General features: G+C 47.9%; 1 protein-coding gene across 3 annotated transcripts; it reads left to right on the top strand.

The window, feature by feature from the left end:
• The first annotated feature begins 32 nt into the window (after positions 1-32).
• tmem68 (transmembrane protein 68) lies at positions 33-16,452 on the top strand. 3 transcript variants are annotated; one of them, XM_080292731.1, is made up of 9 exons: positions 39-231; positions 553-692; positions 1,494-1,664; positions 4,444-4,543; positions 5,576-5,743; positions 6,478-6,671; positions 7,271-7,331; positions 12,503-12,642; positions 14,320-16,452. In XM_080292731.1, exons 2-9 carry the CDS (start codon positions 639-641, stop codon positions 14,422-14,424), a joined length of 993 nt encoding a protein of 330 aa, XP_080148857.1. In that variant the 5' UTR covers positions 39-231; positions 553-638; the 3' UTR covers positions 14,425-16,452. The 3 variants fall into 3 exon arrangements, with proteins under 3 accessions (XP_080148858.1, XP_080148857.1, XP_080148856.1); XM_080292730.1 differs by having other exon boundaries at positions 40-231; positions 550-692; XM_080292732.1 differs by lacking the exon at positions 12,503-12,642 and having other exon boundaries at positions 33-231; positions 550-692.

The following is a 16,452-nucleotide window of genomic DNA, read 5'->3' as shown; positions in this document are numbered from 1 at the left end:
TTTTGTTTTTATTTTGAAGCGAACGAGTCGACCCGGAAACTCTTCCTTGTTCGCGAGTAGAACTCTTTCATCGGCAGTTTTAGGATAGAAATCTGCGACTCTGTGTTCGCCCGACGACGTTCCGGGTTGATGGACAGGATAGTTGGTAGCTCTAAGAAGCATAGGTTTTGCTAGTGTAATGTTGAATGTCGTGCTACAGTTTAATGGCACGCTTTACCGAGTAAGCAGTCGGTAGGTACCGTTTTTATGTCTGTAACCGGGGAGTTGGCTCTTAGAATTAGAGGTTTCTTGAGAAATGTCAGATTTTCCAGCTCCTTCAATGAGACTTAGCTCACAGTCAGTTATTATACCGTAGCCCCAGCTCGCTGTTGTCATTTTGCTGATCAAATGTAGCCTCTTCCTATTCCAGTAACACTGTGGTGCTGTTCTAGATACTAATGCTATGTAAAGTTGCTGTCAGTTTAGTTGGTTTTAAAAAGCTGCTGGTGTTTACTAGAAATTGGAGTCTGCGTAATCCACTGCGTCCTCCTTTACCTCCTTTCTATGTAGCAGCAGGTGTTCTCTATGCAGTCTGCCTGAGACCTGATCGGAGCGTCAGTCGGCTGAGCTGGAGTTCTCGTGGCTGAGAGCAGAGCACTATGTCAGGCAACCAGTCATGTCTGACGGGCGCGGAGGACACGCTCTCTGTCTTGGTATGCATCCTGTCCAAGGACTTGATAATGAAATCGAGCTCACCTAGAAAGAAATGTATTATTTATTTAACATCAGCTTTGGTGTTCATGCATGACTTTATTTGAAGATGCACATAATACAATAACACTGTCCATAACGGAGGGTTAACACTGCTGCACCATCAGATCTTTCTGTTTGCATGTTCTCTCCGGGACCTTCCTCCCACAGTCCAAAGAGATTGGTGAGTCTAAATCGCCCATAGTGTTGACAGACTAGCGACCTGTCCAGGTGTACCCTGCCTCTTGCCCTTACACAGCTGGGATAGGCTCCAGCCCGCCTCAAGGAGAAGCGGAAAAAGATGCATGGATGGATTTTTCACAATATGTTGGCAACAAGTGGATAATAAGTCCCACAGTGTGCATGATGGGATGTCTCTCCAGCCCTCTTTGAGGCCCACTCCTCCACAGAGGAGGCGTTCAGATTGTGGGCCCCACGCCGTTCTAAATTTAAATGTAGATCATTTGTCCTGGACCGTAGTTGTTATTACGATCTGACCTGGTATTAGTAAGAGTGTTATACTATCACTGCGTCACATGTTAAGCATTGAAAGGAGCTTCTATGGTGTCCGTCGCTTAGAAACTCTAGATTCTCCCACAGTGGTATTTTATGTCCAACTGTGATGTTACATAACACAGTTAACCACTGCTGATACAAAGAATGTGTTACGTATTTTAAAGTTACCCATCCAGTAATTACTGAGATGTTTTCACCTGGACCAAAGTGAGGGATGTTAGTATTGACATTCTGGTCCTGGTCGACAGGTGTGTTTGTTTCATGCATGGGAGGAATGGGCGGGTCTTGATCAAGAGGACTATCTGAGTGTCTTGGAATACCTGTTGTGGGTCTTCACACCCCTAGCCATCGTCTTCATCGTGCCTTTCCTCATCGTTATCTTCCTTTACCTCTCTATACTCTTCCTTCATGTCTACAAGGTAAGTAAACAGTGCTTTATTGGCTTTTAAATCTCTAAATGGTCTGGCACCTGTTTATTTGTCTGATTTGTTGAAGCCCCACGTCCCCACTCGTTCCCTTCGGTCAGCTGAGCAGTTGCTGCTTTCGGTCCCAAAGTCACGGCTGAAACTTAGAGGAGACCGAGCGTTCTCTGTTGCCGCGCCGATGCTTTGGAATAACCTTCCTCTCCATATTAGACAGGCTGCATCAGTGCCAGTTTTTAAGTCTTTATTAAAAACCTATTTTTATTCCCTGGCTTTTAACTCTGTGGGTAACTGACATTTTTATTTTATTTTATTTTATTTTATTTTTTTTTCATTATTTTTTTTTTATTGTTTTTTAACTTTATTGCTATGTCTATTACTATGTGCATATTAGTATTGTACAGCACTTTGGTCTAACAGGTGTGTTTTTAAAGTGCTATATAAATAAATGATGATGATGATGATGATGCTTACACTCGCAGTCACACAAATAAAAGGACCTTCACTGTTTAGTTATCATCTGCAGCTCCCTCCATAATGTTTGGGACAAAAACACCATTTTAGTAGCTTCTGACATCTGCGCAGTGTTTGTAGGACTGTCTGATTGAAACTTTCAGATTTAAATAAAGGAGTTCACAGCTATTTTTTTACATAGTTCCCTGGTTTTAGAGGTTCAACATCAATAGGACAGTTGACTGGCAAGTAGTTCCATGGACAGGTGAGGCCTGCTCACTTGTTATTTTATAAAAAATAAACCAGGCATCGATTGAAGTTGATTCAAAGTATTGAGTTTGTATTTTATAGTTTTATATATGAGGCCTAAGTAGGGATGGGAATTGATAAGAATTTAGCAAATCCAGTTCCATAATCAATTGTCATTGAGATCATCTCTAAGCAGTATGTCACAGACATTAAATCCATGCATGGTCAAATGTTTGTGCACCCTGGAGGTGTTTGTTGTGATCAGTGGTGGGGTCATTACTCCAGAAACGTCATTATTGCACATATTACACACTTTGCTTAAAAGTAAGGATTTCTTTGAACTGTTCTTTTTCCAGGTTTGGAAAGATTGTACAGCATACATCTTTCATTACTTTAGAAAATAAAAATTGGATGCACAAATTAGAATCAACACTACTTTAGATAAGTAATAAGGGGAAGACATGCAGCAAAGGGCCGCTGCTCTGGGGCCACACAGCATATGCTGGCCTGCTCACCCGACATCACATTTCTGACAGTCAGGCAGGTTGTTACACTTGTGATGTTGCTGTCTCTTTGTTTGTCTTTGTTGCAGAGAGACATGTTAGACTGAAACTCTACTTACTGTTTTTTTCCCAATGATCTGTAAAACGCACATCGTCTTTGAATGACACTCAGACAGCCAATCAGGAGACCATGTGGCCAAAACACGTCACTCCCAGTCCGACTGGGGACGGGGAATGTTGGGAAAGCAAGGCTTTGTGAAACATTCAAAGCATTTGTGCCAAAATTGTATCGAAGTTTTGAAACAATCTGAAACCTCTCTCCACAGTGACACCTGCTGGCCAACTTGGGTATCCCCACATGTGCTATGCAGTGAGCTGATGCAGAGAAGCCCTGCACAGTTTCAGACCCACTTATTATACCAGCCTGTCAATAATTGTGATCAACACAAGTTGTGGAGAAATTGCCCCACAAACATCAAAAGAAAAATACTGACACTCTTAAAGACAGCAAGCTGTGATGGTGAAGAGCAATGTGCTTCAGAAAAGTTCTTTAACACTCATGAAGCTGTTTCAGCTGCTCAGCAGAAATGAATTTATAAAGTAAAGCATCCTGAGAAAAAAATACTGTGTTTATTGTAACAACCACACTGGTTTTCTCAAAGTTTGGAAGTGTTTTGTTCACTGTTAAGCTTTTAGGAGTTGATCCCGTAAGGTTTGTCCTATAAAAACAAAGCTGGCATGCCATTATTTTTTATTTTTACTCAAAAAAAATTGTTTATTCGAAAAGACTGTTAACTAAAAACCTTTGTTACTTTTTATGGGCTAATTCGTAACAGTTCCTTTCATGCCTGTGGACTAATACACTTTTAAATCATCTTCTTCTGAGCAACATCTGAACCACAAAGACACTTTCCTTTATTACGTATAGGCACTGTGGATCCTGTGTCATGTGACAGAGGCATGATGTTTTACTCAGTGAACCTGCATGCCTCCTATTTATGAGATCTTTGCACCAGACGCGTCAGTGGTGACAAAATAGGGAAAAGAAAAGAACTTCATGAAAAACATTTGGTGAAATTTGTTAAGTAATAGGTTGCCTGTAATTACCGGATGGGTTTCTAGCTTTTTACAGTATAAATACTGCTGGTCTGGTCTTAAAAAACCCAAAACTATTTACATCAAATTGGCATCAAATTCTTCCCAACAGGAAGTCTTGACTGGGTTGTCAGTAACTACCCATTGATGTCTATAATTAAGTAATGTGTAATAATGGAAAATGCCACAGGGAAATTTATTTAATACTTTGTATAAAAGTTGATAATGACAGCTTCAGACCACGTCCTGTATGGAGAAACTATTAGCATTTTCCCACCATTTCCCAGGCTTGTCTGACTGTTGTTCAGCAAATTTTAAATGTACTTCAGCATGCTTTGTCTTTATCAGTGGGGTGTGGTGAGCATACATACAGGCCATGGTGGTAGAGTCCTATAACTCACGTTATAAAAAGTGAATATTGATGATCTCCTGAAAGCGTGAGCAGGTGATAAAGTTCTGCTTATTTCTTCTACCAGAGGAAGAATCAGCTGAAAGAAGCTTACTGTAACAACCTGTGGGACGGAGCCAGGAAGACCTTAGCTACTCTGTGGGACGGACACGGAGCCATCTGGCATGGTAGGACACCAAGGTCCTTCATTTACGATGACACAGTGCTCTACATCCACTGCTATCAGTAACAGCCTCCATTTGGTTAAAGCCAGCACTGTACATGTGTATGAGTTCTCAGTCGTGCTTGAAAAGTTTGTTTGGTTTGTTTGGTTTGTCACCCCTCATCCAACAGTCAGTGCTAACAGCTGATGGAGAGCTTCGTGTAGCCTCTCGTGGACTTGACATCAAACTGCAGGTTTCGCTTTCTGTCCTCGTGAATCCCGAGAACAAAACACCCAAACACAGGCTAAACCATGTAGTGCAGGGTTAGGCAACTCCAGGCCTGGAGTGCCGGTGTCCTGCAGGTTTTAGATGTGTCCGTGATCCATCACAGCTGATTTAAAGGGCTAAATGACTCCTCAGCATTTCTGAAGTTCTCCAGAGGCCTGCTAATGAACTAATCATGTGATTCAGGTGTGTTAACCCAGGGTGGGATCTAAAACCTGCAGGACACCGGCACTCGAGGCCTGGAGTTGCCCACCCCTGATGTAGTGTATGCTCTGTGTGTAGAAGCGAGAGCAAACAACCACTCTGCAAATGTTCAGCCATCTTAACAGGACAAGCACAGCTGTACACATACAGTCTGTTCAGGTTACCAGTGTTTGAATTTTGGAATATAGACACAGCAGTTGACTCACCATCGCTGTGAGACGCTGTGAACAGCCGATGTTGAGGCCACGCTTTGCAGATGATCCCTTTCTGGATGAGTCCTGTCCTTGGCTCATATGACCTCAATAACTCACATGATAGCAGGGTGGGGCATAATAGACCACACCCTGGTCGATACCTCGGCTCACGCAATGACTCGTGTGATTAATAGTGGGTCACCAACCCTCACCTGAGAGACTCCATCAGGTGTTTTAGGACTGAAGAATCGCCTTGCAGTGGTGAAACCTCTCCACCAATCAAAAACTCTGAAGATGACAATAAAGTTCTAAGTGTCTAATGCAGCACCATCTATGCATAATTGATTGATTCCTAATGCTATCTGTGTACTAGGGTATGAGGTTCATGGTATGGAAAAGATTCCCGATGAAGGACCAGCTCTGATCGTGTACTATCACGGAGCCATTCCAGTCGACTACTACTACTTCCTCGCTCACGTTATCATTCAGAAGGGACGGACCTGCCACTCCGTAGCCGACCACTTCCTCTTTAAGATCCCAGGTACTGTACACACCGACCCATGTGCAAACGTTAACACGGAGCACACACTAAACACTTTCCCAGAACGACTGTGTCATCATTCTTCTCCAGATGCTCTTAAACCACGAAACCACTTGTAGGATATTCACTCAGTTTTGGTTTTATTTTTTCGCTGAAAACAAACAAACAACCCAAATCACATCATTTTCTTAATAGAAAAATTTCATTCAACATACAAAGAAAGAAACTATGTTAGTTATCACCAGAATCTTTGCAGATCGAGAAGAGGAAGAAATGATGGAGATAAAATATGTGTTTTTCCAACCGAGGTCTGAAGCTGGAGAAGATTCCGGTGTTACGTAAATAACAACCTGCACTAAAGACGTCAACACGAGCAAATGATTATTAGTCAGTCTTACATGACATGCATTGAAGGTGTGTTGGCTCACACAGAACCACAGGTGGAAATGTGATGTTTGCATCGCTGGACTAGGTGGTCCTTTGTGATTGGCTGATGTGCAACACAGGAGCGCCACAGACAGAGACTGCTATCTTCATTGCTGTTGGCCTTTTATACCTCAGACTTTCAGTACTCTGGGTCACGCTAGCTACAAAAATACTGTGACATTTGTATTTTTATCTAACATTCCCACTCATTGGATGCACTGGGGAAACATGGGCACAGTATGGTAAAGTATTGGTGATTACCTGCGACCGTCTGTTCCTTACTCTGTCGTCTTGTCTCATTACTGTAGGTTTCAAATTGCTCTTGGAGGTGTTCAGTGTGATCCATGGTCCTCAGGAGGAGTGTGTTCGAGCTCTGAAGAACGGTCACCTGTTGGCGATTTCTCCGGGAGGAGTGCGGGAAGCTCTGTTTAGTGATGAGACCTACCCTCTCCTCTGGGGCGAACGGAAAGGCTTTGCCCAGGTCGCCATTGATTCTCGAGCGGTGCGTTGTTTCAGTCTAATTTAGTCACATTTCAGCACAGTAATGTTTTTGAACCATCAACAGCAGTACATTCCTGCCCTATTTGATACAAGTGAAACTAAACTTACAAAATGTGACTGTCACATTATTTTAATACTTTATCACTGACAAACAAAACTAACAAACTGGAAGCTGAAGGCTCTGCCTCCCACGCTGCTTTTAAATACTTTAGGAACTACAAGTAAACCAACAGCCTGAGAGTGAATTGTGCTAACGGGGTGATACGGTACTATGAGGTCATTAAGATGGGGTGGGGGCTGATTATTGTGAGGAGAGGGATTTTAAATTCTGTACACTCTTGTTTGCAAATACATGCATATCTGTGAACTGTTCATCGTACAGCTAACAGTGACAGATTGCTTTGCTCTTGTACAATAAACATGTAGCTTAGAAAGAAAAATCGATTTCTGTTATTAATGTGTTTATGAACAGCCATCTCATTATAACTATATATATATCAATTCTAATAAAATATTTTACATTTCTAACATTTAATGATAATGATTCTGTGGTAGTACCGTCTCTCTGATCATCTTTGTGTTGCACTCTCTGTTTTTCAGCCAGTAATTCCAATGTTTACTCAGAATGTGCGGGAAGGCTTCAGATCTCTGGGAACGCTCAGTAAGTTTTGACACTTACAGTATTACTCCAGGAAAACTGCTGGTGTCTCGCATCACCCCAGGAGTGTTTCAGTTTCAGGATGTGAGCCAGTCTGTTCCCGGGGTTGGGGACACATGTTCAAGGGAGCACAGCACATATTTGCAACCTATCATTGAAAAAGACTGAAAGTCGTTGTAACGGTGGACCCAAGAAATACCAGCCGGAGCGACTTTGACAATGCAGAACTTTTTATTAAACTCGGGGTTGTACGTGGACACATATACTCCCGCGCTCTCTTTCTCTGCTGTCACCTCCGTCTGTCACTGCCAACATATAAAGAGACACAATCACTGTCAGATCCCAGCACACCTGTTCACCCCGCCCCTGCGCCGCCCCGGGAGCTCACTGCGTCACCCCTCCTCTGCAGCTGGCCAAGGACCACACCCACGCCACACATCCCCACCGCCCGACTGAGGCCGGGGCCCATCCCGCCGAACCTACTCCCCCCCCCCCCCCCGCGAGCGAGAGAGGAAATCGGCCACGACCATCTGCGCGCCCGGCCTATGGATCACCTTGAACTTAAAGGGCTGCATGGCCAGATACCACCGAGTGATCCGGGCGTTGGCATCCTTCATGCGGTGGAGCCACTGCAGCGGGGCGTGGTCCGAGCAGAGGGTGAACGGGCGGCCCAGGAGGTAGTAGCGAAGGGAGTCGACCGCCCACCGGATTGCCAGGCACTCCTTCTCCACGGTGCTGTACCGTGACTCGCGGTCCGTGAGCTTCCGGCTGATGTAAGCGACCGGCCGGTCAACTCCCCCCACCTGCTGGGACAAAACGGCCCCCAGCCCTCTGCTCGAGGCGTCAGTCTGCAGACAAAAAGGGAGGGAGAAGTTAGGTGTGAACAGCAGCGGCTCTCCACAGAGAGCCCGTTTCACCTGCACAAACGCCGCCTGGCACCGCTCCGTCCACTGGACCAGATCTGGGGCACCCTTGCGGGTGAGATCAGTCAGGGGGCTGGTCAGGTCCGCGAACCCTGGGACGAACCGCCGGTAATAGCCGGCCAGCCCCAGAAACCGTCTCACCTCTTTTTTTCGTCTTGGGACGCGGGCAGGATGCAATCGCCGCCGTCTTCTCCACTTGAGGTCGCACCTGCCCGCTCCCCAAGTGGTACCCCAAATACTGTACCTCCCTCCGTCCAACCGCACACTTCTTCGGGTTGGCCGTGAGCCCCGCCTGCCTCAGGGACTCCAGCACCGCGGCCACACACCGCACATGCCCCGCCCACGTGTCACTGTAAATGATGACGTCGTCTAGGTAGGCGGCAGCATAGGCAGCGTGGGGCCGCAGCACCCGGTCCATGAGGCGCTGAAAAGTGGCAGGGGCGCCGAACAAGCCGAACGGAAGCGTCACGAATTGGTACAACCCATACGGAGTGGAGAAGGCCGTCTTTTCCCGGGACTCTGGAGACAAGGGAATCTGCCAGTAGCCCTTGGTTAAATCCAGAGTCGTAAAAAAGCGAGCGGTGCCCAACCGGTCCAGGAGCTCGTCGACCCGGGGCATGGGATAAGCATCAAAACGTGACACCTCATTCACTCTGCGATAATCGACACAGAACCGTATAGACCCATCCTTCTTTACTACAAGGACGATGGGGCTACACCAAGCACTGTGTGATTCTTCTATTACTCCCAGCCTCAGCATTTCCTTCAATTCCCGGAAAACAATTTGCCTTCTATGTTCCGGCAGCCTGTAGGGCCGTGAACGCACCGTCACGCCAGGCCGCGTCTCAAAATGGTGCTCTATGAGAGAAGTACGGCCGGGCAAGGGGGAGAACACGTCGGCAAAGCGCTGTTGCAATGCAGCAACATCCGCCCTCTGGGCCTGTGTGAGATGGTCACTGCAATGGAGGGAGGCGGGGATGCTAGACTTTGGCGCCTCCGGCCCCAACTCATCTCTCCCTCTTACCAAGCTCACTAGAGAAGCGGTCTCCGCCTCCCTCCAGGCTTTGAGGAGGTTGAGGTGGTAAATCTGCGTGGCCCCGCCCCTGTCCGACCGTACCACTTCATAATCAACGTCCCCCACTCGCTGTGTGACCACGAAGGGTCCTTGCCACTTGGCGAGCAATTTAGAGCTGGAAGAAGGAAGTAACACAAGCACCTTATCTCCCGGTGAAAATTGCCTGAGTCTAGCCCCTCTGTCGTACAGGCGTCGCTGCCGCTGCTGGGCCTGGAGCAAATTCTCCCGTGAGAGCCTCCCCAGTGTGTGCAGCTTTGCTCGCAGGTCCAGCACGTACTGAATTTCACTTTTCGCAGGGCTCGGACCTTCCTCCCAGTTTTCCTTAATCAGGTCGAGCACCCCCCGCGGCTTCCTGCCGTATAACAGCTCGAAGGGAGAAAATCCCGTGGAGGCCTGGGGCACCTCCCGCACTGCAAACAACAGAGGGTCTAACCAGCGATCCCAATTGCGTTCATCCTCGCGAATGAACTTACGAATCATGGATTTTAAAGTCTTATTCAGCCTCTCCACCAACCCATCAGTCTGAGGGTGGTAGACGCTGGTCCGAATAGATTTAATACCCAGTAATTCGTACAGTTCCCGCAATGTGCGCGACATGAACGACGTGCCCTGGTCAGTCAGTATTTCTTTCGGAATACCGACTCGGGAGACGACCTGAAACAGTGCCTGCGCCACGCTCTTCGCTGAAATGGTGCGTAGCGGCACTGCTTCCGGGTACCGCGTTGCGTAGTCCACCAGGACCAGCACAAAGCGATAGCCGCGTGCACTCCGGTGCAATGGCCCGATGAGATCCATGCCAATACGCTCAAACGGGATCTCCATCAGCGGTAATGGGCGCAACGGCGCCTTTGGCACGGCCGGCTGGTTAACCAGCTGGCATTCGGGGCACGACGCACACCAGCGGCGCACGTCGGCCCAAATGCCCGGCCAATAGAATCGGGCCATTATGCGCTCCAGAGTTTTCTCGCCACCCAAGTGCCCTGCCATGGGGTTCGAATGAGCCGCCTGGAAAATCATTTCCCGGCGGCTTTGCGGCACCAATAACTGTGTGCGGATTTCATTAGTGTGAGTGTCACGGCTCACTCTATAAAGCCGATCGTTCCGCAATTGGAAATGAGGGTACGTTCGCGCAGCGTCGGGGCGCACCGAGCGACCATCAATATCCATCACTTGGTCATAGGCTGAGCGTAGGGTGTCGTCCCGAGACTGCTCTAGTGGAAAATCTTCCGTGGGGTACACAACGGGAGGCGGCGGGGCTTCCGTGGAATTTACAGACCGCGATCGCATCCCCGCGTACTGCCCCAGTAAGCTGTGGAACCCCGGCCAATTCGTACCCAAAATAAGGGGATGCGACAGGCGCGGGCTAACCGCCGCCTTCACTCTATGCGTTTTGCCCCTGAATTTCAGCAACAGTGACACTACTGGGTACTTGTGAATATCCCCGTGCACACATTTAACCTCCACCCAGTCAGCCTCCAACAATGCCACGGGGCGAACCAAACTTTGGTGGACCAGAGTCTGCGTGCAGCCCGTGTCCACCAAAGCATGGCGAATACCCCCTTGACACCTTACCGGCACGCGGTACGTCACTCCTGGACCGGGGGCGGGCGCTGGAGCGCCGGCAACGCGGAACACCTGCCCCACCTCCATGAGCGGACAGTCTCGGCGCAGGTGCCCCGGCCGCCCACACTTCCAACAGTCCGGCCCCGGCGTCTGTGCGGCTCCCCGTGGCTCCGGGGCAACCTCGGCGGCCGCCGGGGTTCCGGCGGGAAGCAGCGGCCGGAACGGGTTCCTGGGGCTCCACCCTGCTGCCTGCTCCGTTCCCGCAGGGTGGCCTGGGCGGCGGAACACGGGCGCCCCGCCGCGGCTCCTCACGGCCCGGTACCGGGTCGGCCGCCAGATGGTCCTCTGCCAGCGTCACCGCCGCCGTCAAATCCGCCGGGCGGTGGCAGCGAACCCAACGAGCCGTCGCCTCGGGCAGGCCTCCCACGAACTGCTCGAGGACGACCATGTTCAGCATCCGCGTCTCCCCAGCCGAGGGGCCCGGTCGCAGCCACCTTGCTGCCGCATCCTCCAGCTGCCGAGCCCAGGCAAACGGCCGCTCCCCCCCCGACATCCTGCTGGCCCGGAACTGACGGCGGTAATCCTCTGGGGAGAGCCCCAAACGATCCAGCACCGCCCGGCACACGTCCTCGAACACCCCCCGCGAGCCGGGGGGCAGGCTCAGCGCCGCCGTCTGGGCCTCACCCGACAGAAGCGGCAGCAGCCGGGCGGCCCACTCCTCCTCCGGCCAACGACAGGCCACCGCCGTGGCCTGGAAAGCCTCGATGAAAACCAGCGGGTCCTCCCCATCCCGCATCCGGTGCAACGTCACCGACAGCGGAGGGGCGGGAGCCGGCGCGGCCGCATTCCCCAGCAGCTGCCCCAGAGCCGCGGTCTGCTGCTCCGATTGCAGGCGAAGCAACGCCAACTGTTGGTCCTGCGTGGCCGCCTGACGAGCCGCCATCGCTGCCATGTCCACCATCATCTGGCCCAAGATCTGCAGCGGCTGGGCGGGCGGCGGGGCGGGCGGCGGCGCCGCCGGGGGAGCAGGGGGAGCCGGCAGGGGACCGGACATCACGACTGGGTTTCGGCACCAGTGTAACGGTGGACCCAAGAAATACCAGCCGGAGCGACTTTGACAATGCAGAACTTTTTATTAAACTCGGGGTTGTACGTGGACACATATACTCCCGCGCTCTCTTTCTCTGCTGTCACCTCCGTCTCCGTCTGTCACTGCCAACATATAAAGAGACACAATCACTGTCAGATCCCAGCACACCTGTTCACCCCGCCCCTGCGCCGCCCCGGGAGCTCACTGCGTCACCCCTCCTCTGCAGCTGGCCAAGGACCACACCCACGCCACAGTCGTTTATCGTAGTTTTTGATTTGCTGCTGTGTTCTGTTGTAGAGTTCAGGTTCAGGGAATCAAAGTAAGTGTGAATGTTTGTTGTAATGAAGCGTCTGAGTTAAAGCCTTCGTTAACCTAGAACAACACTGTGGAGCTCAGCGGGGCTTGATCACAATAATGATACTGTCCTGTGTAATAATGTATTTTCATACATTTTGTTTCTGTAACAAAGCACTGCTGTCTGAGCTCGTATCGAACACGCTCTTTCTCTGATGTGTCTATCCAGGATTTTTCCGCTGGGTCTATGACAGATTTCGTCTCCCTATAGCTCCTGTTTATGGTGGATTTCCTGTGAAGTTTCGAACCTTCCTTGGGGATCCCATCCCATATGACCCCAACATAAATGCTGCTGAACTAGCACAGAAAGTGAGTAAGCGTTTGCTTCCTTTCACTCTAACAGCATGGCAGTGCTTTGGTTTGCACTGCAAGGTCCTGGACCTTCTCAGAGCCTTACTCTGTGGACTTTCCATTTCTCCCTGTGTGATCTACTCTGGGTACTCGGTTGGTCATTCAAACTTGGATGTAGGTATGGATGTGACCACCTCCTGGTCCAGGTTCTTCCTCCTCAGGACACGGAGGAAGTGCAGCTGCTGCTGGGCGCAGATGTGGCTGCTCAGAAAGCTGAAGGTAGAGACAGAGTCCACCTGTTCAACACCAAAGCAGCAGGTCCGCGGCTCCGTACAGAGACCTCTGGATAAGGCTTAGTGTTCCCAGCTTGGCCTGTAGCTGCTAACTAACTCTGGGTCGAGCCAAGCGGAGAAATGGAGACAGGCGTGGGAAGACTGCACCAGCAGATTTTCTCATATTCAACTGTCATCGTCTCGGTTTTGAACTTGCTATAATAATTCAAATGTCTTCAGTTGTTAGTAAGTTAAAGTCATCATCGTGTAAACTTGATCTACTGCCCACTAATCTTGTTAATCTTTCGCTCCGCTGTCTTGGCTCGTTGGTCTTTAAATAACACAGTTAGTCTACGTCAGCAGCAGGTTTCACAATATGAACAAACATGATGTCTGCTTGAAATACACGAGGACGTACATGTAAGCTTTACCCTCAGTGAGCAGTCCTTACCTTTAAATCTAGCCTCTCCTCTTCCTCTCCTGCCCCGTCTTTCTCATCTTCCTCCACCTCTGAGTGAAGTTGTCTCGTTCTTTTCTCTCCCTGTGAAATCCAGCATCTGAACCTTGACTGGATAGATGTCGAAACACCGCAGCCACAACTTCTGGACAGCTGTGGCCGTTCCAGTGTTGTTCCAAAAAAAGAAAGAAATGAAATAAAGAACAACACCGGCCCACTTCAGCCCCTGACAACACACACGTCTCTTTTTATGCGACATTATGTCGCTCATAAACGATCAGCACTGCTGTTGTGTTACTGTTCAGGCTCAAATCGCTTTGATGTTTGGAGGCTCGGAGTGATGTAAAAAAAACTCCCCTCAAATCTGTCAAACCAAAAGTAATGAGCTGGTTTTGAAACTGCAAGAAGAAAAAAGTACAGATGTCTTTTTAAAAATATAGGAAGTAAAAGTAGTCAGAAGAATAAATACTCTGAGGAGCAGCAGGCAGGGGTGTCGCTCTGTAGGCCTGCTTAATGGCACTCAGTCCAGTGTCGTCGTCCCCCCCCCCCCCCCCCGGTAGGATACTTAACAGTGTCCTTGAGTGTAAAGAACTCGTTGGTTATAACTTAATAGCTGATTAAACTGATGGAGGATGTTTTGCTTTTCCACCAAATGTTAATCTTCAAACAATCTATGTTTGGGTGCCTTGAAAAGTGCTATATACAGTAGATCCAATCCATTGTTATTATTATTTAATGAAATACACGCGTGGGGGGACCAGCGCCGTACGCAGACAGCGCTGATCTCCGACTAATCAAAGCATAAGCAGATATTTTATACCATCTGGGTTAACGCCCCCTCATGTGTCATCAGATACAATATATGCATACCTCAAATCAAAACCACAATGACTTTTAACACAGTTTGAAAAGAACATTATCTCAGATGTCTCTATCGCTATCTCTGTTTGCGTTTTTACTCTGAAGGTGCAGCAAGCAGTCCAGTCTCTGATAGACACACATCAGCAAATCCCAGGGAGCATCCTGAGAGCCTTGTTGGAGAGATTCCACACCAAATACAAAGCCCACTAACATCAGTGACACTACAACAGAGACAAACTGTCCAGTATGTGACCAAACCCACGCATCAGGTGGCTGCAGTCTGCACAGGTTTGGTGCTGATGTGCATCTGAAGTCCTCGATGTTTTTATTGCACAGCTCTCATATGTATTTTTGTTTACATAGACTCCCTTTTATATATATTCGTATTCGAGACGAATCTGTTGAAATTAAGACTTTATAAGATGCAGTCAGGTTTCATAATAATATTTCTCAAAGGACGGAAAGAAAAGCAAATATTTATTTGAATTCAGACACATTATTGTGACCGTAATGTTTTTGTGTTTGTGTGGAAGAAAAGGCAAATGTGTTTATTTAAAAGTGCATTTACATCAACAAGTGATTCATAATGATTTTTAATAAATGTGTTTTGTTGTCGATGCCTTTTGAGTTGATCGGTGATTAGTTTAGACCAATCAATCAATATTTCTTATAGAAAAGGTATGGGTGGGTGCTTTATGATGACAAGAAAAGCTGAACATTAATGTTTCACTACGTCCACCAACCACTGAAGTACTGTATCGTTCTCAAACACTCAGGTACTGCAGGATGTCCTGTCACGCAGCGGTCTCCAACCTTTTTTGCACCACGGACCGGTTTATGCCCAACACTATTTAAGGTGTCGCGGATAAATACAACAAAATAAAACTAGTACCGGTACCGAAAAAAAGAAGATTTATTCATAACACAGGTGAAAAGACCCAGGAAAACCCAGTTAATGATAACAAAATAACGCTGAAAACCGATAAAGACCCTGAAAACCAGACATTTCACACCTGAGCCTCAACTCTCGCGGCCCGGTACCAAACGACTCACGGACCGGTACCGGTCCAAGGCCCGGGGGTTGGGGACCGCTGCTGTAACGTATAGAGATGGAAAGGATCCACAGTAACATGCAGCTCTTTGAGGAAAGCTGTGTTGTTTTTTATGTTTCAGTACAGCTGAACACTACTAGCTACAGGCGAGTCTGGATATACAAAGAAAGGATGCAAGGAAAGAGTTCTTAGTTTCTTACTAAGGCTGGTACAGTATTTTCTTTGTATTATTATTATTATTCAATTTTAAATAGAATAGTTAAAAAAAACAAAGCCCTAATGATTTAATTCCCCAAAAACGTTAATGGGAAAATAGGTCTTGGTGCTGGATGACCTCACAGGAAATGACAAATCGGGGATCCGTGTGGAGGGCGAGCGCCCGATGTCCAGGCCTGGATTTATGGGGCCTAACAAATGACATGTAAACGCCACAGTGTGGATTTTTATGTTGCTCATTTTTGTCTTCACACACAAGAGCAAAAAGGTTTTTCTGAAACTGGAGATCAATGGTGACCAGCTGATTTTCACTGTTTAGTATTGAGACAACAAATATGTTATCTGGGACTTCTGATTGCACAAAAGTAGACATTTGAATTCTGACTCAGAAGGTGAAACTGACGGCTTCCCAAAGATGGAGTAAGAAAGGCGTTGGACTGGAAGAACTGCGCTGAAGTTCCAAAGCAATGACTGATCATGAGAAAACAAAGTGTTTAAAGACGATGATGTTGAACATGACTGTGTTTGATTGTTGCTGTAACAAATGCAACATTGCTAAAAACAGCCTCTGTTGGTCATATCAGTGTGCACACTGCATGTCAGTTTGGTGATATCAGTTTTACCCCGGGCTCTTAGCTGCTTTGTTATTAACTAATCATTTGTAACGTAAATTCAAATTTGGTTGTGGTTTGGAGATGCAGTTACAGTTTGTGTGTTTGTGGTTGCTGTATTTTTCAATATCTAAACATGTGAATATTGTGATTCAGCAGATCTTTTGTCACACTGGTGTCACTGCCAGCTCAGAGACATGTCTCACTGGAGCATTAATGTCTGCACACTGGTTGCCTTTTTCCATGTCACTAGTGTTGAGGTCTAACATGTATTTTTAATGTTTGACAGTGTAAAGTATGTGTTAAACTTTTAAATACTGAGAGCTACTCCAGCCTGTTAATAAATGTCTTTACTGAGA

The sequence above is a fragment of the Astatotilapia calliptera genome, chromosome 18, assembly GCF_964374335.1.
Source record: "Astatotilapia calliptera chromosome 18, fAstCal68.1, whole genome shotgun sequence".
NCBI lineage: Eukaryota > Metazoa > Chordata > Actinopteri > Cichliformes > Cichlidae > Astatotilapia > Astatotilapia calliptera.
This window is presented reverse-complemented; position numbering and strand designations above follow the sequence as displayed.